The sequence below is a fragment of the Rhincodon typus genome, chromosome 4, assembly GCF_021869965.1.
Source record: "Rhincodon typus isolate 14 chromosome 4, sRhiTyp1.1, whole genome shotgun sequence".
Lineage (NCBI taxonomy): Eukaryota > Metazoa > Chordata > Chondrichthyes > Orectolobiformes > Rhincodontidae > Rhincodon > Rhincodon typus.
Window position 1 is genome coordinate 64,040,813 of NC_063335.1, and position 26,022 is coordinate 64,066,834.

The following is a 26,022-nucleotide window of genomic DNA, read 5'->3' on the forward strand; positions in this document are numbered from 1 at the left end:
TTTCCCCATTTCCCAATCCCCAACCTCCATATTGTTGGGAACCTGAGAGGGATTGGGGTGAAATGGAGCCTGAGTATCCTCTGGTTAGAGGGTGTGGTTGGATAGACACACCGAAGTGAGTGTTTTGATCTAGGGGTGTGATAAAAGTGGCTGTGGGAAGAGGATTTTGAAAGAAAGTCTGTAAGACTGAGTAGGTGAAGAGATTAGAAAGAAACGCTGCTGAGTGAGTGAGGTGGTTAACAAGTTTTGAGAAGATTAGCCTTTGTGGTTTGGTTGAGGGATCTGGGAAGAGGATGATGAGCGAATGGAAAATGTGGAGTTGAGAAGAAGGGCTGATGAGCGAGAGAGGTGGGGAGGTAGAGGGTGGTTAGGTAGAGGTGCTGCTGAGTGGGCAGAAGGAATTTAGAGGATGGGCATGCAGATGTGTGCAATGGGTGAGCTTGATTTTTAAAAAGCAAACTACAAGGTGCCGTGCAGTATGGATGGTTTCCACAAGCTTGTGTGTTTTTAATCAGCCAGTGCATTTATGGGGGAGGGATGCTTGAAAACAAGAAACCAGAGGAAGGACATTGAGAGGAGGGTCCCAGTTATGATTCATATTCCTAAGTTGATCGGTTAAATTCTTATTCTGTTAAATTCAGTTGAGTATCAGACTACTCTACTGCATGGAATTTTAGGGCATGTGCAGGAGCCTGGAACATTATGGCAGCAGTAACCCATCACTCCAGTCAACTTTGGGTTATTGGTTGTTTGTAGTTTGCTGTTTTCTTCACATGTTTTAGGAAAGACGTGAGTTCTTGGCAGAATTGATGCCAAGTGTGTTGGATTTGGATCATGCTTTAGTTTCTGATCATTCATGAAGATGTGCAATTTTTTATTTTGGCATTGCAGGCTTGGAATACATAGGATAAAGTTTGAGAGATTCACCACCATATGTTGCAATAGTCTGCCAAATGTATAATATTTTAAGGACCTGGTTTAGAGTTCAGAAGGATGGAAGTTGAGTAACAGATGTTATCAGCACAAATGAATATATCGGATGTCATTGTTAGGCAGGTTACTTGCCTGTGTTGAACAGATTTTTGAACTAGCATGAAGTCCTGTGGTAGGTTAATGGCTGTCTTCTCCATGCACCGTTCCATTGCCCAAGGTGGACTTTGAATCGATTGTTGTGAAAGATTGTCTTGACAACTGTCATAGCTCAGGTTGGAAGCAATCCTGGAAAGCTTTGACTGAAAGTGGTGGCGTTGGTAGATAACTGACCGCCAATGTGGAAGATTTTCTAGGATTGAAATGCAAATGATTTTTGCCATATTTCATAACTTCACAAGTGAATTTGAGTTACTTTTTCTTGTGTAGAACCACGTCAGTCAGGCACAAGTGCAGAAACCTTTTTATTTTGATGCAATATTTTCACATCTTGAAACTACCAAAATGGGCAACTCATTTTCCCACATTATTGCTCCATCTACTAATTTTTTTTCTTAACCTATTCATCTAACTTATCTACGTTCCTAGATCTTCAGTACTGAATTTGAATATCACCAGACTTGAAACACTAACTCTATTTCTTTCCACATATGCTGCCAGTCCTGCTGAATTCCTCCAGCGTTCAGTGTTCGTTTGTTTTCCAACATCTGTTGTATTTTGATTTTGTATCTTTGCAAACTCCTGTCGTCTTCACAGCTTCCTCTTATTTTTAATATATTGCTGAAATACTTTTCATTGTTTCTGCATAAGCAATTGTATCCATTGCAAATTTGTACAAATCCAAGAATGCTTACTATCATGTTGTTGAGAAAGGAGGTATTGTTAGATGCAGTTCTTGTGAGGTAGACCAAATAGAGCAGGTGTCAGTGGAGGAACATTGTAATGGACAGTGATCGTTGTATCATGAAGTTTAGTTTCTGTTGGTAGCGGAGAGGCAATAGCTTAGTGGTGTTATCGCTGGACTGTTAATCCAGAGACTCCGGTAATGTTTGGGAGACCTGAGTTCGAATCTCTCCATGACAGACAGTGGAATTTGAGTTCAGTATATATCTGGAATTAAGAGACCATGAATCCAAACTTGCTTGTTGGAAAAATGCTTCTGGATCACTAACCTCCTACTTTTTTTTGGGGAAGAAAGCTGCTATCCTTGCCTGGTCTGCCGTACATGTGACTCCAGACTCTCAACTGTTCTCGGCAATTAGGGATGGACAGTAAATGCTGGCCAAGTCAGCAATGCCCTCATCTTGCAAATTAATTTAAAAATACAAAATGGCAAGGAACAGTCTCAAGCAAGAAAATTTAATTGGGGATAGCTAACTTAAAAGGGGATAAGAATGGATCTGACCCAGATAAATTAGAATTATAGGTGAGAGATGTGGGCACTTTGGAGCAGGAATAGGCCAGTCAGCGCCTCTGCCATTTCAGGCCATGACTGATTTATCTCAACACCATTTTTGCACATTATCCCCATGTTATTATCATTGATGTCATTAGTATCTAGTATTCTTTAAATCTGTCTTGAACATGCTTTGCTACTGAGTGAAGAATTGCTGCCGCTGCCTTTGTTGTAAACGGCTTGCCCCCTTGTTCTAAGACTTTGTCCTATACCATTACCACTCTCTCTCCGAGGAGAAATGTCCTTTTCTGCATCTACCTTGTCCAGCTCTTTTGGTATTTTGTAAACTTCAGTGAGGTCACCTCTCAATCTTCTGGACTCTAGAGAATGCACGGCCAATACGTTCAAAAGACTGTACCACCGTCTCCTGGAATTAACCTGGTGAACTTCTGCTGCGCTCTGCATTCCATATATCTTCCAATATATTGTTCCATAGGTAAGAGGATCAAAATGCTGCATGATTCTCTGGATGTGGTCTCACACAATTGAAGTAATACATCTTGACTCCTCTACTCTGGGTCCACACCTTTTAAGGATTTTTAAAAAAATCTTTCTTCATTCACGGCATGAGGGTGTCGCTGGCTAGGCAGCATTTATTGCCCAGGGGGCGGTTATGAGGCACCCACATTGCTGTGGATCTGGAGTCACATGTAGGCCAGACCAGATAAAGATGGCAGTTTCCTTCCCTAAAGGACATTAGTGAACCAGGTGGGTTTTTCCAACACTCGACAATGGATTCACGGTCATCATTAGATTCTTAATTCCAGATATTTATTGAATTCAAATTCCACCATCTGCCATGGTGGGATTTGAACCCAGCCCCCAGAACATTATCTGGGTCCCTGGATTAACAGTCCAGCAACAATACCGCTAGGCCATTGCCTCCCCATATATTGGTTCTGGAGGGAATGCAATATTGTTTTAGAAGAATTAGGCCTGTTTTTCTTGAATTTGGAATGTAAAGGGGTGATCTTATCAAAATCTTTAGGGTATTACCAAGAAATGACAGTTTATCTTTATCTACCGTATTTACACTGGTAGGGGATTCTCGAGCTAGGGGACAAAGTCCAAACCTTCGAGCTAGACCATTTACAAGAGGTGTAAGCAAGCACGTTTGCACACAAGGGGTCTTAGAGGTTTGGAACTGTCTTCCACATACAGTATTTGAGATCAGATGTTAATTTTAAATCTGAAATTGCTGAACAAAAGATTGACTATGTCCCTTAATATGTTAGATAAAGGCAAGTACATGGATTTAGACCACAGATCAGCCATGACTTAATGTATTGATGGAATAGACTCTGGGCTGAATAGCCTGCTCCTGTTCCTACGTATTCAGAACTTCAACCAACAACCCAATAGCCTTTCTAATAGCTTGCTGCACCTGCATGTTAACTTTCAATGACTTATGAACAAGGATGTCCAGGTATCTTTTTTAGATATTAACATTTCCCAATCTGTCAACAGTTGAGCAATATTCTGCACCTTTGTGCCTCCTACCAAAGTAGATAACCTCTCAATCATCTATATGATTGCGTGTTGGGAAGATTTTCTTGAAGCAGGCTTGATGAATTATTTCATTGCATGTTGCATGTAGTACTACAGGCATTGTATATTGGTAGACGAGTAAGGGAATGTTTAAAATGGTAGATGCTGTGCCAATTGGGCAAACTGCTGTCTAGCATCTTGGGTGCTTGCAACTCAACATTCATGCATGTGGAGACAGTCTTTTAGGACACTACTGACTTGACTTGTGGATGATGGAATAGGCTTTGGGAAATCGAGGGGAGTTGCTCACTATTGAAGCCACAATGTTTATTTGACTAATTCTGTTCAGTTTCTGATCATTGGTGAAGCCTGGGATTTAGAAATCCTCAGGACAGGCAGCATTTGTTCAGCGAAACCTTTTTTAATACAATACAGAACAGGAATAAGTCCTTCAGTAAACTGAGTTCTGAGGCAGGGTCACCAGACCCGAAAAGTTAACTCTGATTTATTTTTTTACAGATGCTGTCAGACCTGCTAATCTTTTCCAGCAAATTTTTTTTTTGTTTTTGTTCCTTCAGCACACCAAGCCTACGCTACTTATTGTCCATACTTGGTTTCTATCCCTGTGTTTGGCAACCTGATAGAAGTCTACAAAATTGAGAGGCAGAGATAAGGTGGATAGTCAGAGGCTTTTTCCTAGCATGGGGACAAGTTCAAGTTGAGAGGGAGAGAGACCAAGAAAAAATTGGGATAATACCTAGTACGCATTGGCAGTGGAGGTGGTGGATACAGGCACGTTATCAACATTCATGGGTCAATCCAGATTAGCACCAATCCAGATTAGAGAGCAAGGTTGGTGATTTTCCCCTTTATTCAAACTGAGGAAAGATAAGCTATGGAATTTTACTGATGCAGAATTGCAAAGAAAAAAATTGAAATTTTCGAAAGCCTGTAATTTGCACAAAGTAGAAAGTCCTCAATCAACTTGCACCAAATGTATCAAGTTGGAACTCTGAAGAGTTGACAGATATTCTTCTTTTCCCAAATCTGCCCAAAAGTTCGTATGAATCTGGTAATGCACCTCTTGCGTTAGCTCACATTTTGAAAATTATAAACTCTAGAATTGGGATATCAGCCTGTAGTTCTCCATACTTTTCTATGGAGCTGAAGCTTAGACATTTTTTTTTTTGATGCTGCATCAAAGCCTTACAACATATTGAATGTTATCTTAAGATTTTGTGAATCAAGTAGTATAACAAAAAAGACACCAATGTGCCAAATATAGAGGCTACTCATTGCATGATCTGAGGTGTGTGGTACATTTCAATAATTGGCCCAAGATTGACTAACCAGTGTTTCACACCAGAGAGCCTGTTCCTTAAGGCAGTTGAAAGAAAATAATTTCAATTTCTCCATAAAGATCTGATCTATAACATTGTGGACCTGCTTCCAGTGTTTGAAACATGATCAAAATAGCAATCTATGATCAAAAATGGTATCAAAGCCTTCCAACCAATAAAAGTATGCTCTCTAAAAGAATGACAGGAAGGATAGAAAAGAAGGGGGTTGATCAAGCCACCAGCCACTACCTTTGCTGCTGATGACCAATGCTCACTCTGTGGGGAATGCTGTAAGACTTAAAGATTTTTAAGCCATGTTGTAACAGTATCCTAATACTTGTGTCTATCTTTAAACCCAGCCATCCACAAGGAAGAATCATTCTTGACATGAGTGATTTGCCAATGACCTGGACACTATAAGTCATTGATATCTGTGTGGAGTATTAGAATCTGTAAAAACATTCTGTATGAACAATGCCCTAACGTCATATCTTGACTTGTTAACCTCTTATGACAGTACCAAATTAAATGCTTCATTTTGATCTTGCTGTTTAAACTGGGACATGTGATCTGATACTTTTCTGGAAATGTTTTTGAAGTTAAAAGTTGCAGTTTGAGGAGACTGCTGCTCCCAAACTTTAATTTCATGCCAACTCGTCAGACAAGTCATTCATGCTTGCAGAATGACGGAAGTGTCATGGCGATTACAAGGGTAAGCTGCTGGTAGTAGAAGTTGCTGGTTCAGCATTTGAAAATGCATATTCAAGTGGAATTGCAAAAATCACCAATTCACTTATGCAAGAGTGCATTGGCTGATATTCCAAACAATTATCTTTTTATTGCACTCAGTGGAAAAAAGCACAAATTCATGTGATGGAGTGCTGCCTTGCAAAATACATCAATGCCACCTAGCAGTGTGATTCTGCAATAGTGCGAGCAATCAACAAGTTGCATTTTGAGTATCCCTCCTGGCCCCACCGAGTTTGAATGAAGTTGATGTGACAAATCATTCAAGTGGTTTACATTATGTTCATTTGTGTTCATGACATTGGCATCTGTAACAGCTTCCGTGATTTGTTTTAAATAGATATCACACTTGTTAAATATTTACTATTCTCCCCTTAGATGGTATTGCTGAAGTTGATTCTTTGTTTGAACTGTTTAAATAAGAATTGAATTTCACAGATTACTTAACTGAGGTTTTCTATCAAATTGTCCTTCTCCCAATGCTTGAACTTTTTTTTTCAGTAGAGGTGAAGTTGCCTGATGCCTGCAATGCTTTTCACCACCTCAGTTCAATGTTTAATATCTTTTGGCTGCTGGTTTTGATGAGCTGGATATTGTCATTGACAAGCATGTGATCTTCGCCAATTTTGTTAACCAAAAAAAATTCTGATCTTGCTGTTATTTACTATGTGATTGTACATTAACAATGACCTTAAATGAACAGGTAGGCAGCTAGACATCACACTGCTCTTAACTCAAGAATATTGCTTCCTATTTTTAAGCTAAGCACATTCATAACTTGAGTGCTTATGTGTAAATGATCTCCTGGCACCCTAATGCCTGTATACCATCTACAAGGCACAAACCAGGAATGTTTTAGAATACTCTCTACTTGGCTGGATGAGTCCAGCTGCATTTACACTTGAAGCCTGGTGCCCAAGATACAACAGTCTGCTTGAATGGCATCTGCACCCCGAACACTAAAGCTCACTACCAACTTGAGGGCAATTAGACATTAACGATAATTTACTGGCTTAGCTAGCAAAGCCCAGATCCTATGAACCATAATTTAATAAATTTCTTGTTAGACTATAAATGGCATTGTAAAAAGACTCACATTCTGAATTCTAAATTCATAGAATTCTACCATAAATTTATTTTTGGATTCGGTGTGTTAGACATTTTTTAAGGAGACTTCACTTCGTACAACCTGGAGTGTGCCTTTTACTTGGTCAGTAATAAAGGTAAATGAGCCAAATGCAGAATCTTTGTGTTTGGATTACTGGGTAGCTTGTGATCTCCAGGATGGCCTATTATCCAGTCCTCCTGTATCCGTCAATAACATGGAGATATCCATTGTAAATTGTCCAAAGCTAGAGAACATAAGGAGTAGGGCATCCAGCTCATCGAACTTGCTTTACCGATGCACCTCCACAAAGCCCTGCATATCCAGTGACAGGATAGGCACTCGAATATCAGTGTCCTTTGTCTAGCCATTATACCCAGATTTGAGATGCTAGTTCCGTTTGATCAGCTGCTTTGGATGTGCCATAATGTTCACCTATCTGATACAAGACTTCCAAAACAAGGAACTCTACTTGGAGCTCTGGCACAGCAAGCAGTTACCAGGAGGGCAGGGAAAATAAAGACTTTGTCAAAGCTTCCTTGAAAAAATGCAATATCCCCATGGCTTGTAGGAATGCCTTGACCAAGACCGCCCAAAACTGGTGAAGTATCTGCGAAAGTGCAAATCATCTCCGAACATCTACGCAAGCCATTCACCTGTCTCTTCAAACACCACCTATGGATTGGTTAAGGATGCAGCATCTTTTTGAGACCCACCACTCTAGATTGGAAGAGAGCTATTCTTGATTTCAAGGATAGAAGACTAAGAAGACGACTATTTATAGTGTTGCTTTCACTACTTCAAGATCGTTTCATAATAGGCTAAGTCTTAAATAGTCAACCAAACACTCTAAATTTAAAACCCTTAAAATTTAAAAAGGCAGATTGTACAAAGTAATATTTATTAAAAAATCACATGGCTGTATTTGATGGGCTATGCAGAGAATTTTAAAGTAGTGTTTTCCTATATAAATACAACCACTGAGCAAGTTGATTTTATCTTAAGGTTTTATGTTGTTTCCTTATTGCCTACATTTGCCATCACAATTATTTTGCATGTAATGCTGTAAGTACACACTGTCATACCCATCAACAGCAAAGGCGAATAATATAGTATGGCTTATTTAAATAGGCAGTTTCCATTATATATGTGAACATAGGAAAGTATTAAGATAATGTGAAAAGAGAATAAGCTGTTTGGAATGTTGAAATCTTGGCTGTGCCCCGGCTGAATTTTGCCTTGACGATCTAAACATGGCTCACTTGATGACCACACTTGGTTTTAATTTCTTGTTTGAGATGCCACAGGAAATTGGCTAGCAATTTGTCAAAATGCTAATTATTACTTTATTCCAGATTTTAGTGTTTTCTAAAGTAGTTATGCCTGGTCGTACCTGATACTGCAATGTATTTTATTATCTGAAAAGATGCTATCCATATTTTTGACATTTAGCTTTCAAATTTGATGGCATTCGCACCTCTTCAAACTTGTACCTCTCGGCTACTTTCAGTGCACTCATTTTTTGGTGGGAAAAATTGGGTGGTACTCTTAAAAATCCATTAATATTGTACAATTTTTTGCTTGAGATCTTATGCTCCTCTATTTTGAGGGCTGCTCCTTTTGTTACACTGTGACTGGACTTTGGTCTCTTGGTCCAGTTGTCTCATACTCTCTCGGCTTACTGCCTTCCTCATCAGTAGCTGTTAGGTGGCCTGCTGATCATTTTGTTTTGGCTTGATGTGAAACATTTCAATTTAATGCACTGTTGGAAATCCAGGCTAAATTTTGAAAATTGTGCTTAAAAGTACTAATTAGTGTATGTCGGTTAACTCATACTATTTGCTTGTATTTTAATGTAGCAATGGTACCTAAATTAAATACTTTGCACAGAATTAAATATACTTAAGGAATATTTTCAATTGTAATTTAGCATCAGTGCAAGCCATGAGGAAGAAGTATTTGCAACAGTCTTTGGCCAGAAGTGTTGAATGATTCTTCATACTAGCCTCTTCGAGTTTCCCAGCATCTCAGGTGCCAATCTTCGGCCTATTGTATTCACTCCACATGCTATCAAGAAATTATTAGAGCAAAGCTGCCTCTAAGCTGTATATGTACAGAGTCACTTCAAAGTTCTGTGCACAGTGATCGGCAGTGATAGCTGATCAAGGTATTGTCTTCCACTGCTGCACATGGACCTTGGAATACTCAGCCAGAAAGAAAATTAGTGAATGCTGGGCTGGAGGGACTGAACATAGAGTCTATGGGCTATTAGAATATTTTGGCAACAGAACTGAAGCTGTGTGCTCCAGAACTGTCCATGCTCCTAGTTGAAGTCTAGCTGCAATACTGACATCCACCTGACAGTAGGAATCCTGCAGTGAGTAACTCATCTGATATCCCAGATCCTGCCTATTGCCTACAAGGCAAAATTAGAAGTGTGATCAGGAGTACTCAGCACTTGCCTGGATGAGTGCATCTTCAACAGCACTCAAGAACCTTATTTTCCAGGACAAGTAGTCTGCTTAATTAACGCCACCTCCCAAAACATTCACTCCCTCTACTGCTGACACACATTAGTGGTAGAGTTTACAAGATGAACTTTATAAATTCCCAAAGGCCTCTTTTGACAGCACACAAATCCATAACCACTGTCATTTCAGCAAGAGCTTGCAGATGCATGGGTACATCGCATCTTGAATGTTCTCCTCTAAGCCACTCACCACTCTGACATGGAATATATATTGCTGTTCCTTCCACGATTTTGACCTACTGAAAGTGAAATTCCCTCCCTTATGTTATAGTGATGTGCAGCACTTAGCCAACGTTTGGCCCATATCCTTCTAAACCCTTCTTATTCATATACACATCCAGATAACTTTTAAATTTTGTAATTGTACCAGCCTCTGCTGGCAGCTCATTCCATACTATCCTCTGCTTGAAAAAATGTTGTCTCTTAGGTCCCTTTTAAATCTTTCCCCTCCTTAAACCTATGCCCTCTAGTTTTGGACTCCCCTACCCTGGGGGAAAAGACCATTGCAATTTACCCTACCTATGCCCCTCATGGTTTTATAAACATTCTCCCCTCAGCCTCTGACACTCTGGGAGTAAATAGCCCCAGCCTATTCAGCTTCTCCTTTACAGCTCAAACCCTCCGATCCTGGCAACACCCTTGTACATCTTTTCTGAACCCTTTCAAGTTTCACAACCCCTTTCCTATAGCAGGGAGACCAGGTCTGAATGCAGTATTCCAAAAGTGGCCTAAGCAATGTCCTGTACAGCCGAAACGTGACTTCCCAACTCCTATACTTGGTCAGTATCTCCAGTAAAGGCAAGCTGACCAAACATGTTCACTACCCTGTCTACCTGTGACTCCACTTTCAAAGAGCAATGAACTTGCTCCCCAAGGCCTCTTTGTTCAGCAACACTTCCCAGACCTCACCATTTAAGTGTGTAAAGCAAATCAGGGCAAAATGTAGCACCTCTCGTTTATTGAAATTAAAACTCTATCTGCCACTTCTCGGCCCACTTGCCCATCTGATCGAGGTCCCATTGTACTCTGAGGTAGCCTCCTTTGCTGTCCACTATACCACTAATTTTGGTGTCATTTGCAAACTTACTAACCATATCCCCTTTATAGTCACTCCTAAGTCTACCTACAACAAATAGAAGACAGCTCATCACCACCTTCTCAAGGCCAAATAGGAATGGGTAATAAATGTTGGCGCAGTCAGTGATGCCCAGTTTTATGAATTTTCTTTTTTAAAGGTCCTTTTCAATTTGCAAGAAAAGTTCAGAAACCCAATTGGAATGACGTTTTGCAATTAAGTTCCTACGAACAATATTAGATGCCTCTACTCTTGTAGCAGGTTGGCCTGTATTGTTTTTTATTGTAGAAACTTTGGCTTTGCAGTCAAGGGAAGACTTGAGATCAATATCATGAGTGTTTCAATTCTGAAACATGTATGAAGAGGAAAAGGTAAATTATCTATGTATCATGTAGTGTGGTTGTTCAAATACTTCAGATTGTGCTAATAATTTGTTTTGTTATACATTAAGCCTAGGTACTGCAGTCTCTGTAATGGCCAAGATACCACTATTGGAGTGCCTAACCAGGCACAGTTACAGAGAATGTCAGGAAAGACTGAAATTACCAACACAGAATGGAAGCACAGAAGAAGAAACTGAGGATGTGAAGTCTACCAGTTCAGCAGTTTGTTCTGCTAAACCTACAGTTAGCAGAAATTCGCCTTCTAGTTCTACATCTTTCGGATGTTCTGCACAGAATAGTGTTATCCAACAGGAAGGAAAATACACTGAGACCATTGAGGACAGAACACTGAAAACAGTAGCAGAAGATGAATTCAAAGTAGATGACCAAGCTTTTTTCAATGTTTCCTTATTGGATTGGGTTAATGTACAAGATAGACCAAATGATGTGGAATCACTGGTCAGGAAATGCTTTGATTCAATGAACCGAGTAAGTGTTTTTAAAACATAAATTTGAGCTGTTTGTTCAAATATTTGATTTAATCCAAGATTTTCAAAATAAACAAAGGTACCTTTTATTTGGTGACCTGAGGTTTTTGTTTTTTGTTTGTTTGTTTCTGATGTTTAAAGTTTGATAGTCTTATGAATTTAAAATTCCTGTGTTTGTACTTTTTTGAATTGACTTCAATCTTTGGATTTCTAGTCTGATGCCTTTGCCTCTGCAAACTTATGCAATCTTTTAGAATGACAACATTTATGTATTTCTTCATGATGTGGGCATTGCTGACTAGGCTAGTATTTATTGTCCATCCCTATTTGTCCTTCAGAAGGTGCTGGTGAGCTGCTGCCTTGAAATGCTGCATTCCTTCAGCTATAGGTACAGCCACAGTACTGAGCGGAAGGAAATCCAACAGTTAATTTGCTCGTTAGTTGTTACTCTTAACTGAATGGAAAAATAATTGAGATGGTACTAATTCAAAAGGAGTACAGCTGCAATGATCTGTGAAAGCTCCATCTAAAACTTCTTTTTATAGACCAATAAAAGGTAATAATCTAACCAAAAGCATCCATTGGTTGCAGCCAAGTTAAAAATTTACAGTTTGAGGAGCAGAGGATGTAAAAGAAAAATATCATTGACCATTTTTGAGCAGTAACTTAAATATCTCCTCATTTTTCACTTTCAGCTTGATCCAGAAATTCTTCAGCCATTTTTGGCAGAGTGTCATGAAACAATTGCCAAACTTGATAATCAGAATATGAAGGCAATTAAGGGACTTGAGGACAGACTATATGCCCTGGATCAAATGATAGCCAGCTGTAACAGACTGGTGAATGAACAAAAAGAATTAGCTCAGGTAAATCTCCATCACCATAATGTGGGCTAAAATGCAGGATGAGATACAATGCGATGTGCTTCCAAGTCTGAGTCAACAAGGGGTGTGATGTCGTTGTACGGATTGAGCTATTTATTATATTTTAACTGGTGTATTTCTGTTATGCCACACCCCTACCTAGGTCCACACAATATAAAGAAACACGATGGTTCAGGTTTCATTTTGCGACAGACTGTTCGGGAATAACTGAGTGCATGGGAATCTCGGAAACATAGGCAGTGCATCTGTCAGTAGTGTACTGATTCTGTTACTTCAGTACAGTCTCTTCCAGATTTCCCTGTAATCAGTGTGATGTAGGCTTGCATGACGTGATACCACCAGCATTTAAAGGGATGCTGGGTTGAAGGAATTTGAAATCAGAATCAAATAGAAGATGTGCCAAAATTGAGTCCTGTGACAAAAGCTAAACTTAGTGAAGTGATGGAGAGATCCCCACTTCCCTAACAATAGTGGGTAAATAGCCTACAAAGGTGCCAGACCGAAATGCATAATTAGAGGTAGCAGATGAGTTTGGCTGTAGGAGTTTTTTAATTCATTTGCAGGATGTGGACATCACCGTCCAGGCCAGCATTTATTGCCCAGAGGATAGTTGAGAGTCAACTACATTGCTGTGCGTTTAAAGTCCCATGTTGGCCACACCCCACAAGAAGTGTAGTTTCCTTGCCTAAAGGACACAAGTGATCGAGATGGATTTTTCTGACCATGAACATAGTTTCATGGTCATCATTAGACTCCTAATTGCAAAGTTTATTGAATTCTAATTCCACCATCTGCCTTAGTAGGTTCAAACCCAGGTCACCAGAACTTTAATTAGATTAGTAGTCAAGTGAAAATACCATTTGGCCATCATTAAAATTGTAGAATCCCTAAAGTACAAAAAGAGGCTATTCAGCCCATCGACTCTGCACCAACTGCCCAAAGAGCATCCCACCCAGATCTATCCCGCAGCACTCCCCCCACCACCCCCTCAAATCTCTTCCCCGTAACCCCTCACTTACCGTGGCTAATCCATCTAACTTGCACATCCCTGGATGCTACAGGGCAATTCACCTAAGCTGCTGGACTGTCCAAGGAAATCTGAGCACCCACAGGAAACCCCCTCAGCTGTGAGGAGAGCGTACAAACTCCATACAGACAAGGCTGGAATTGAATCTGGATCCCTCCAGCGATGACCTCTGACCCACTGTGCCACCCTCATCCCCTTCCTGTAGATCTATTCTGCTGATTAAAGCATTTTCAGAATTCAAGGATCTAAACAAATTAGAACAGTGAGACATTCAGCTGTACATCTAATCTCGCCACTTTGCCTCTGCCTTGTGAAGCTGACTTCAAAACATCACTCCTCAGATTCCCTTACCTTACCTTGTTTGTGCAACTTATATTGTTAAAAAATGCTTCTCATCTTTCTGTGAACTTCCATCTATTCATCCACCACTCCCTTTTACAATCATCCATATGAAATATTATGCTGCATTGTCAGTTTTTCCAAATGCATTGCACTGATCAGATAAATGCATGTAATTGCAATCACTTGTACATCTCTTCTTTGCACCCAGTGCAGGAGAGAGTAAAAGGATAAAATTATATCTAAATGTACTTGGCATGTGGAATAGAATGAATGAACTGAATATGCAAAATGAAAGTAACAAGTATAATCTGGAAATGATTAACGATATGGCTGCAGGATGACATGGAATAAAATCTGAATCTTAAGGTGTAAAGGACATTTTAGGAATGATAGCAGAGTCGGAAAATGTGGAGGAATGGCACTGTTTGCTAATTATGTTAGCACTGTACAGAGGGAGGACCTACATTTAGAGAAACGAAGATGTGAAAATACTTGGAGAAATGATTTTTGTCAAGATGTCAGTATGCTGTGTCCATTTTAAACTTGGCATATGCAAACAAGCGGTTTAGGGAACCTGGTCCCGGGAGGGGTAGAGTTCTGGATTGGCTGGAGGAAGGTGGTGATTGAAACAGAGGAAGTGGGGCATGAAGGATGATTTTGGGAACAGGCTTCTGGGCCCTCTTTACTCCTCACTCAGGAGGATATCCATTGTTGAAGCCCTTTTCAAAATCACCTGTGCTTTCCTGAGCATGTGCAGTGCTACATTTGAACATGTTACACATACAATATATCATCACAGAATTTATGCACAACCATACCGCATGCACAAATGAGCACGTGCATAGTTGTCTGCAGTTGTAAACACTGCCTGCTGTTAAGACCAATAATGTGATTTTAGCTGCCATCTTTTGCAGACTGTTTGGTGTTTGATATGTATATAATGGTTTTTACTCTGTGTGGCAGGAATGATGCAGTATTAGTTAAAGACCTTTTTTAACATGAAAGATCCTTTAGATATGAGTGATAATATGATGAATTTCACATTTAGTTTCAGGGTGACAAACTTGGATTTTGATGTATTGTCTGAAACTGAGGTATGTAGGATATGAAGACAGGACAAAAAGTGTGTTCGGAAGGGTGGTTAAAAGGTAGAGACTGTAGAGGTACAGTGGCAAACACTCTGAAGGTACACTGCATTGAGAAAGTAAGACACTGCCAGAAGGATATGTCATCCTAGGCTAACTAAGCAAGTTGAGGATGCTATCAAGTAGGAAAAAAGTGTACAATACTGTAAAGATTTGTAGTAGCTCAGAAAATTGGAAACATTTTGAGAATGATGACACAGTAATGAAGGAGAAATTCTTGTATGCGAGAACTAGCAACAAATATAATACAGATTTTAAAAATGTTCTATAAATCTTCTATATTAGAAAGTAGCTAACAATTTGCTGGTCCTTAAAGGGTGCAATGAGACTTTGAACAAATATTTTATATTTACTTTCTCAGTAGAAAGTACATAATAAGCATAGTAGAAAATCAACGCAAAAGGGAGAAAAGAGTTTAAACAGTCATTGGTTTTCCCACTATGCTCTCTCCAGTGAAACTTGAGGCTGACATGCATGATCTTTAAGTAGGTGATTGCAGAGATTGTGGAGATGTTTTCCTTATTTGTTCAAAGAAAATCTTGCTGGCTGCCCAGCTTTATTGCCCATCCCCAACTGCCCTTGAGAAAGTGGTGGTGACCTATCTTCCACTACAGTGCTCCTTTGCAGGTACACATACCCATAGTGATATTAAGAAGGAAGCCCAGGGTTTTGACTCCATGATGGTAAGGAATAGCAATATATTTCCATGTCAGTATGGTGAGGAGCTTGGAGGGAAACTTACAGTTGGTGTTGCCATGTACCTGCTGCCCTTGTCCTTCTAGATGGTAGAGGTTGTAGGTTTGTAAGGTGCTGTCAGAGGAGTCTTAGGGTGTTGTTGTAGTGTATCATGTAGGTGATGTATACTGCTGCTACTGTCCGTTGGTGGTGAAAGAGTGAGGTGTTAAAAGCGATGCATGGGGTGCCAGTTAAGTGATGATCAAACTGCATCCAGCCAGGCAAGTGGAGAGTATTCTATCACATTCCCTGTCATTTGCAAATAGTGACAAGCACTGAAAAGACCGGAGGTGAGTTATTGCCAAAGAATTTCTAGCCTTTGACCTGCTCTTGTAGCCACAGTATTTATATGGCTGGTCCAGTTCAATTTCTGGTCAGTGATGACCAAAATATAATAGGGAATTTGGTGATGCTGGTGAGGTCGCTGGCTGGCACTTGTGTGGCACAAATGTCTTACCAGCCCAAGTCTGGATGTTGTCGAAGTTTAGCTGCAGATGGATATGAACTGCTTCAATTTCTGTCGAGTTGCTAATGGTGCTGAACATTGTGCAATCATCAACAAACATCCCCACTTGGACTTTATGATGGAGAGAAGGTTATCATATATCAGTTGAAGATAGGTGGGTGAGGACAGTACCCTGAGGAGTTCTTAGCGGTCACTAGCGACTAAAGTGGTGATGTTCAACAACCACAGCCATCTTCCTTTCATACTGTGTATGACTTCGATCATTAGAGAGGTTTGTCCCAGTTCTGATATTTCCAGGGCTCCTTTGGTGTACTTTGTTAAATGCCTTTTTTTATTTTTTGTCAAAGGCAGTCAGCCTTGCGTTGTGTATAGAGTTAATCTCTTTTTTTTGTCCATGTTATGACTAAATCTGTAATGAAGCCCAAAGCGGAGAAGTTTCTGCAGGGCCAAAATTGAGCATTAGTGAGAGGATTGTTGCTGAGTAAGTGCAGCTTGATTGCACAGTCATTGACCTTTTTTTTTTTTTTCTATCACTTTGAGAATAGATTTGTTGGAGCGATTAACTGGCTGGGTTGGATTTGTCCCTTTTTTTTGTGCACAGATCATATCTGGTCGGTTTTCCGCATTGCTGGTAGATGCCATGTAGAAGTTGAAGCTAGTAACATGTCTAGTTTTGGATTGCATCTTTGGTACTATTGCTGGAATGTTTTCAGGCCTCAAGGTTCTTGCAGTGTCCAATGTCTTCAGCAATTTTTCAACATCAATTGGAGTGATTTGAAATTGTCTGAAAACCAACTGTCGTGATGCTGGGAACATCTGGCAGAAGCCAAGTTGTGTCACCACTTGCCATTTTTAGCTGAAGATAATTATAAATGTTTCAGTCTCATTTGTGGGCAGGTTTCTGTGGTCATTGCTATTGTGTGCATTCATAGAATCTGTTCCTTTGTTAGTTTTCAATTGTCCATCAGCATTTGGGATTAAATGTAGCAGAAGTGTAGTGATTTTGGTTTTGATTTGATGTGTTTTTGTGGGATTGCTTAGCGCTCTCTTTGGTATATCTTTTCCAGTCCTTTAGTATGCATCATTTTGAGTTGTAGCTTCACTAGTTTGGGAATGACTAGTACTGCCCTGGTATGTTCCTGTATATTCTATTTAGAAGAATTTTTAATTGGAACCAGCAATTTTTCATGAACTACTCATTTCTACATACCTATTTACAATACCTTTGATAGTTTTGTGGCATTTATTGGTCACACTTGATGTAAATATCAGTAAATGCACTTCTTTACAGTACATAGTCTGACATCAGCTTATAATAGTTAAATTTTTTTTTTAATAAAGCGTCTGAGGAAATGTCCTTTTGAAAATACACACTGGTTCTCTGGAATTCCTCCTTCAAATTGAGTTGCAATGAAATTTTGATGTTGAAACCTTTTGATGTATTTCTGCACAGCTTGAAAGTATTTTATAAATGTCAATCTTGTATCATCAATATTTTATTTTCTACTAACAGGGATTTTTAGCAAATCAGCAGAGGGCTGAAAACCTGAAAGACCCATCTGTTCTTCCTGATTTATGTCTGAGTCATGCAAATCAGTTAATGATTATGTTAACAAACCACAAGAAACTGCTGGATATTAAACAGAAATGCACCACTGCTAAGCAGGAACTTGCAAATAACTTACAAGTCAGATTGAAGTAAGTATTATTTATGTTTGAGATCAAAAGTTTTTTATTAGAATCTTTGGAAACTAAGTAGAAATGAGCAAATTCTCATAACAAAAAGCATGATTTTTACTTCAAAGCTTTGTTGCTAGAATGTGATTTCTCTAGTTTTGAATTTGGTGTATAAAATATCATTGTTTATGGAGATAATTAAATTCCAGAGTTTGGAATTACTTTCGAATTGGAGCTCCGGGTTAATATGCTAAATATATTCACTGCAGCACTCTTAATATCAGTAACTGATGCTCCAGTTTTTGAATTGTATAGAGATTTAAAAGATATCTCCTAAATGATTCCTTAGTCTTTAAATTCTACTATTATTATTTTACAATCTCTTCTTCAATTTTTTGACAACGTGGCATTGGGAATATTTAATCTTCAATTATTTGTTTTGAATTTTGCTTACTTCTCCAGTGCCAGTTTGTGGTACTGTTGCTATCTGATTGTTGTACACTACAGCTTAAATATTAGAACAGTAGTAACTTAAATGTTTAGATGAACATTACTACTGATTTTGCTTTCTGAAACAATTGGTCATTGTTTATTTTTAGATTAAACATGCTGTTTTTAAGAGACTCAACTCCTGTTTAGTTTGGTTCCTGACATACTTAGAATGCCCATTGCAAAAAAAAAAGTTCAAAAAAGGTGGGGTAGGCCCTCAAAAGCTAGCACAACACCTTGGAGAATTTTGATCTTTGGGTTAATAATGGGAGAAAAGTCACCCCACAAGTAAAATTGACAATCGATGAGGAGCTGCTCCTCAGTGGGCTAACAAGTTAATTTGTGGCTTTATTATGAAATGTATTGTCATCCTTTTACTCCTTGCATGTGCAATCAGTTAGTTATCTAAAATTGTGAAAGAGATTATAGTGGCTGCAGAAATTTTCAATAAATTTCACTGTGGGTAAAATCTTTCCAGATCCTATGTTTTAAAATCATTCAATTTAGTGCTGATTTTATTTTTGAGTTTGTTTTGTTTTTGTTAGGTGGTGCTGTTATGTGATGCTTCATGCGGATCAGAATGGTGAAAAACTCCAGGCTTTGCTAAGGCTTCTGACAGAACTGCAGGAGAGAATACGAATTGTTGAGGCGCTTAGCACTGTTCCTCAAATGTACTGCCTTGCTGTTGTTGAGGTAGTAAGGCGGAAAATGTTCACTAAACATTATAGAGAGGTGTGTTTAATCAATTCTGGTCTAAATATTCATATAATAGTACTATGAATGTACAGCATTTAAAACTAAACTAATTAACTTTCTTTTAACTTTTAAGTGGGCCAGTGCTCTCGTAAAAGAAGGAAAACAATTCTATGAAGCAGAGAGGGTGAAAAGGGAATCCTTTGGCAAACTGTTCCGTAAGTTATTTTCTCCATTATTAAGATTCATTATCTGATTTCGAGGAATCTCTTACATTCCTTGTCCTAATTTTGGACAGATCATGGTTGAGACATTTCTGCTGTTTGGCAGGACTGCAGTGTTTTAGAAAACAGAATTATACCTAGGGAAGCTGACCCTCTGCTTCTCTATTGAAGTTGTTGTCTGCCTGAGTTGGAATAATAATGACCACATCTCCATAGTTGCTGCTCCCATGTGCGCTCTGCAGAGTTCCTGGCTCTGCTTAATGCTGCTTCCTACTACTGCACGTGATGTCCCTGGACTTGGGTTTGTGGAAAGGTAGCGACCAAGATTGGAAACTGGCGTTTTGGGGAAACGAGTGCCAGCAGCAAGTCAATGTCAGTTAAGCAGGCTATCTGAGAAGGCCAAAAGTAAGTGTTTTGATGTTCCTTTTGCAACACTGTTTTCAATCTACCTCACTGCGGTGCTTCGTCTCACTGCTGACAAGCTCCTGGCTGGAGTGGAATTAGCTTGCAGAACCTGCAAGAAATTATTCAATCTCTGCCACCTTTAAGTTAAAACCAAAGTCAGCCCAACCAGCGTCATTGAGCTGCAGCACGCAGATGATGCTCACATATCCACAATCTCGAAGGATGTACTCCAGAGCATTACTTCCAATACCTCAAATCCCGTCAGCCAAAGGAGCTATTGAAGAAGAGATCCCCCACTGCCTCCAGTGTGTTAGCGCGGCCTTCGAATGCCTGAGGAGAAAGGTGTCTGAGGACAACCAAACCAAATCTGACACCAAGATTGTGGTTTAGCGCTGTGGTGGTTCCAGCCTGTCTATATGGCTGTGAAATGTGGACTGTCTGCAGCAGGCACTTGCGTAGGCAGTGCATTCAAAACCCTGCAAATTCACTGGGAAGAAAGGGACTCAATAACACCATTGTCCTCAACCAGGCCAACATACCCAACATCGAAGCCAATTAAGGGTGGTCAGTGCTATGATGGGCTGGGTACGTCATACGCGTGACCGATTTAAGAGACTCCCCAAGCAAACGTTCTACTCCTAGCTTCAAAAGGGCTGGGGAGCCCCAGATCGTCTGAGGGAGCACTTCAGTGATACCCTCAAAGTCTCACGCTGAAGTGCAGCATTCCCACAGGCACCTGAGGATCAATGGCCCAAGACCCTCCAAAGTGGAGGGGGAGCAATTGGGAATATGTCGAGTACCCCCAGACATATTGTTAGGAAGAAGCAGAAGCCAGGCAAAAACAGTGAAAGGAGTGTGCTGCCACAACACCGTTTCTCTCCACCACCAACCCCCCACCCACCTCCGGCCAATGTAACAGAGCCTGCAGTAGCCACGTCAGTCTGTACAGCCACCTATGGACTCAACCTAAGCGTGGAAGAGAGTCATCTTTGTCTGTAAGGGGCCACCAGTGATGATGACAACTTCTTCAAATGTGCGATTTATTTTCAAAAGAATTTTTTTAACCCAATGCTGTTATCATTTTGTGCTAGCGTCAATGCCCACATGAAAGTTGGCAGGTGTAGTTTGAAACATAATAATGTGTTATTGCGTCTTGTTTATTGTTCAATCCTGCTCAGCTCCTGTGTGTTCAACTTTATAAAAGCAAATGTTGATTTCAAGGCGTATGGATATGTTTAATTGCAGATAGAAACAAGGCCAAGGACTGGGATCTCAGGCTGTGTTTGGACCCTCACAACTGCTTCTTTCACACATAAGCAATGATTTGTAAAATTTTAGTTCAGGTTTTTTTAATATTGTTCATATTATCTATTTCATCATTATGGGCTGCTCTTCCACTCCAGCTCTTCCGTATTTGGACAATATTGAGAAAACCAGGTGCAGAGAGGATGGTGAAGGAAGGGGAAACGAGTGAGGGGTTGAGTGGGATGTACAGGCACGAGTGAATCAATAGGGACTGTGTGTCAGTCCTGCCCCTCCAGCAATCCATCCTTAATCTCGCCCTTTACCTTCACCTGTTCTTTGACTTCACTGTCACTGTCACCCTTGCTTTAACTCTCTCTCCTACTTTCCGTCCCCTTCCCCTCTGCTGCCGCCTCCTCGCCTCATAATGGGCAAACACCTGCACAGATGCTGAAACACATCAAAAGCTTTAACGTTTGTTCATGCACATTTGACACTTATTTAAGCTAAATGATCATTCGCTGTGATTGAAGTCAGGGTTGTTGATTTGAAGGATGTTGTGAGCATGTCCTCCCTACATTCGACATTGCTTTTTTTAAAAAATTTATTTTTCTTTAAACTAGTCTGTTCAGAGAGGATAGTGTACCCCTCTGGAGCAAGTGGAACTTGAACTTGGACCTCCTGACTCAGAAGTAAGGACACTACCACAACAGCCACTGCACCACAACATGTACTTACAAATATTGCTGCGTACTGATTAGATGCACCATGGCTGACCTATCTCTCATTTCTCTCAAACCCTATCTTGCCCATCGCTCCCCGCCAAAAAGAACAGAAATCTCTATCTGGTGTTGTGACTAATTGCTTTGTCCTACTACTTGGCATGAACTGGAATTGAACTGTCTGTTTCAGCAGTGGTTATCAAATTCGCTTTAAATGTGAATGGGTTCTGGTTTGAAACCAGGTAGAAACACTTGTATTTTGAAGAAGTGATTTTTGATTTCAGACTCTTGGGGCACTGTAATAGTGTCTCTGTCATACCATCTCTGAAGAGGTTGATTAGAAAATATCCAGAAGCAGTTTTCTGGGGGCTGTTGTGATACAGTAGTAATGTCCTTGCCTTTCGAATCAAGAGGTCAATGTTCAAGTCCAACAGACTTGGTAGGCACGTGATGATGGTTTCTGAACAGGTTGGTTAGAAAATGCCTAAACTGTAACCAGTATTAGGAACGCCTGGTATTGTCTCCGCCTCTATGCCAGAGCACCCAGGTTCAAGTCCCACCCAACCCTGAAGTGTGTCATTAAATGTTCAAACAAGTTGATCAAAAATAAACTGTAATTGAAATGGACTCCCTGGTGTGGCTTGCTCGTCATAGGTGAGCTAGATGAGACTGTCAGAGGGTCTCTTTGCTCATGCTGCTATTAATGTCTTTGTACATAAAGCTTCATGTAAATTTGTGAGGAGTTTGTGCATCAACTGTATATTTATACTGAGGTTTCTTCTCTCACAGGAAGATCGTTTCTTAGAAATCGCTTGTTTAAGGGGCTCGACTCATGGCCACCATCGTCCTTTTGTGTATGTATGCATAACTTCTGTCTGAAGAATCAGTATATTAAATTTTGCTAGAACATTGTAAATGGTTGAGGTTCTGCACCAAGATTTTTTGCATTTTTTTAAAAAGGATGTTTGAATCATAAATCAGAAATTTCCCTTTTGGATTTCTTCACCTTTTTGTTCTCAGCTAAATCATAAGAATCATCATAGAATACTTAGTGTGAAAACAGGCCCTTCGGCCCAACAAGTCCACACTGACCATCAGAGCACCCCCGCCCCGACCCATCCCCCTATAACCCACCTAATCTACACCATCCCTGAACACTACGGGCAATTTAGCATGGCCAGTCCACCTAGCCTGCGCATCTTTGGACTGTGGGAGGAGACTGGAGCACCCGGAGGAAACCCACACAGTCACTGGGAGAATATGCAGACTCCACATTGACAGTCACCCAAGGGTGGAATGCAACCTGGTTCCCTGGCGTTGAGACAGCAGTGCTAACCACTGAGCCATTGTGCCTCCGGTCAGAAGTCCACACGGAGTGGTAAACGGTCACTATGAACTATTATTGATCAGAAAGGTTAGCTGTCCAATTAACCATAGTGGATGAGCTTTTTGCCCAGTCATGGACATTGCTTATGTAGAGTCTAGAATTCAAAATTAATTTGGTAGTGATTGCAAAAGCAGCACTTAAATTTGTCATGGGATCTCAATTATACAGTTAACTGTTCACTTCTTTAATTGAACATGGTAATTTAAATTACTAATGTGCTAGTATGCAGCGCTGACTGCCAGAGCACAATCTCAATCAATCTGTAATTCCTTCCTAAACTACTGATATTAAAATGTTTTAACAGCCAAATTTGGTATAGTTTTGCCAATATTTAAGAGTGACGACATTTCAATTCCAGAAATTTGATGTTGTGAATAAATGAGAGATGCACATTTCCTTTTCTACACTGTTTTCTAGCAAGGCAAAGCTGAGGACTTCTAAAAACTTACTTAATGTAGTCTGTGGTAACCATCCTCTCATTACCAGTGATACTGATAATGCAGGATAGCTGGCTCTTTAGTATAGGAAATCTTAAGGCACCATTGCAAAGATAAATTGAGATTGTCACTCCTTACCCTTACCCTTACCAGTTGGTTTGCAATTCATTTTTTTCCATCATTTGCCACTAAAGTTGACATTGCAAGGGGCATAAGCACATTCCAAAATATTATTTTCAATGCGTTACTTAACACTAAAGCTTGAATGAGATGGAGAATGCATACAAATACTTCCATTTTAAGAATTGCATAATTGAGACTCTAAGGTCCATTATTTAATAAACCTGTTTTGCATCAATATCATTAAATTGTTAACTTTTATTGTTACAGACGTATAAGCCCCGAAAGTTTGACTTTGAGCTTCCTGATGTATCCTTAACTGACTTACAATTTCTGCAGTCTTGCTGCCCTTCAGAAGTTCAGCCTTTCCTCAGGTAATCATGTCATTGAGCTTGTAGTTTATGGCTTTTCCAAGGATATAAATTGACTGCATTAAAATTTTTTCTGTAACGTGAGCAGGCTTTTTTTTTTTTGTTTTAAAAATCACTTTTCTTTTGGTTCTGGTTTAACTGTGATATTTCATCTGAGGATGGAAAGAAACCAGAATGCCTTTGGTTGATTGTGTCAGAAACGTAACACCTATTTCTCAGGACATATCCCAGCTGCTGGGATATTACAAGACTAATTAGATCTCAGACTGTTTTTAAGCCATATTTCAAAGACGACAAAATGTGATCTAATATGAGGTGGCCTTTCACTGGAACACAAACATGCAGTGCTGTGGATTTGGGTTTAACAATAAAATAGAACTTTATCACGCAAAAGAAATTGAGACAAAATAAAATAAACTGAACTGTTTACATGCAACGCAAATTTAATTATTTCAAAACACACAGTTTTGTTAATACCCAAGCCCTCATTTGTAGTATTCGCACCAAAGAAGCCTTTTTAAAGTCTTCATACAACTGAAATTTAGACTTTCTTGTCTTTAAATAACTGAACACTTCTGACCGGGAACACTCAAACTAAACTCTTCATACTGATTCTCACTTTCAACAGTCCAATTTACCTTTCTTTTCCCCCCTTCAGAAACCACTGTTACACATCCAGCTTCAGCCAACTCCTACAATCTGTCCAAACTGAAACTTAAAAACTTTATTCTTGCCAAATTGTAGGTGTTTCCTAATTAGAAGGAAATTACTTTTTTGTTAAGCTGTACTTCAAAGTCTTCCACTGTAGTACATAATGGTTGAACACACAATTAAAACATGACTTGAGGTCATTATCACAGTTGTTTCCAGTCAACTACTGAGTAAGTGGTGCAACATCTGGAACTGAAAAAGATTGATGTACCTGTAGAGCAGTTTAGGTCTCAGATTACTTAGTAAGCAATTACCTGTCCAACTTGGTTGTTAATCATTTCAGATGGAAAAACGTACTGGACAACTATTAAATGTCCTTTTCAGATGACAATATTGAAATGCATTTAAACGCATTAAATATACTGAGTTTAAGGGAAAAATAGCCAAACTTGATTGGTGCTGTTATGCATAAGCATTTTATTTTGACCTATTCCTTTAGTCCAGATATTGTGCATAGGCATTCATTAACTTAGCTCAGAGACATAGCTGCTATTCTGGGTCAGAGGCAGGTGAGCAAGCTGACACAAAGGAAAATCTGTGATCTCAACCAATCATTCTGACATGGGAGGACGGACAGGTCAAGGGGGCAGGGACAAGCTGGGCTGGTTTTTGGATGCGGTCGGGGGAGGGGAGAGAGGCTTGGGGACTGCTTTGCGGAACACCTGCGCTCGGTTCGCACTAAACAACTGCACCTCCCAGTCGCGAACCATTTCAAGTCCCGCTCCCATTCCTCAGACGACATGTCCATTCTGGGCCTCCTGCAGTGCCACAACGATGCCACCCAAAGGTTGCAGGAACAGCAACTCGTATTCCGCTTGGGAACCCTGCAGCCCAATAGTATCAATGTGGACTTCACATCAAAATCTCCCCTCGCCCACCGCATCCCAAAACCAGCCCAGCTTGTCCCTTCCTCCCACCTATCCCCTCCTTCCACTTCAAGCCTCAGCCCCATCTCCTACGTACTAGCCTCATCCCGCCCCCTGGACTGACCTATCCCCTCCCTAACTTCCCACCTACACTCACCTTTACTGGCTCCATCCCCGCCTCTTTGACCTATTTGTCGTCTCCTCTCCACCTATTTTCTCCTCTATCCATCTTCTATCTGCCTCCCCCTCTCTCCTTATTTATTTCAGAACCCCCTTCCCCTCCCCCATTTTCTGAAGAAGGGTCTAGGCCTGAAACGTCAGCTTTTCTGCTCCTCTGATGCTGCTTGGCCTGCTGTGTTCATCCTGCTCTACACCTTGTTATCTCAGATTCTCCATCTGCAGTTCCTACTATCTCTGAAACAGTCATTCAGACAGTTGTGTCTGCTTGTGACAGTGTTGAATAGTCATTGTGCAGATGCAGTCCTGTCTCCACCATGAGGATATCCTCCATGGTGTTGTGTGGTGCTATGTCACTGT

The 26,022-nt window shown here is 40.1% G+C and overlaps 1 protein-coding gene across 1 annotated transcript in view; it reads left to right on the top strand.

Annotated features, from left to right (window-relative positions):
- rb1cc1 (RB1-inducible coiled-coil 1) overlaps positions 1 to 26,022 on the top strand; it is a 181,448-nt gene that overhangs the window by 28,605 nt on the left and 126,821 nt on the right. Inside the window, exons 6-12 of the mRNA XM_048596119.1 lie at positions 11,123 to 11,543; positions 12,238 to 12,408; positions 17,655 to 17,839; positions 18,853 to 19,039; positions 19,137 to 19,218; positions 22,383 to 22,447; positions 23,808 to 23,911. Coding sequence (XP_048452076.1) covers positions 11,123 to 11,543; positions 12,238 to 12,408; positions 17,655 to 17,839; positions 18,853 to 19,039; positions 19,137 to 19,218; positions 22,383 to 22,447; positions 23,808 to 23,911 — 1,215 coding nt within the window. The remainder of the gene's footprint in view (positions 1 to 11,122; positions 11,544 to 12,237; positions 12,409 to 17,654; positions 17,840 to 18,852; positions 19,040 to 19,136; positions 19,219 to 22,382; positions 22,448 to 23,807; positions 23,912 to 26,022) is intronic.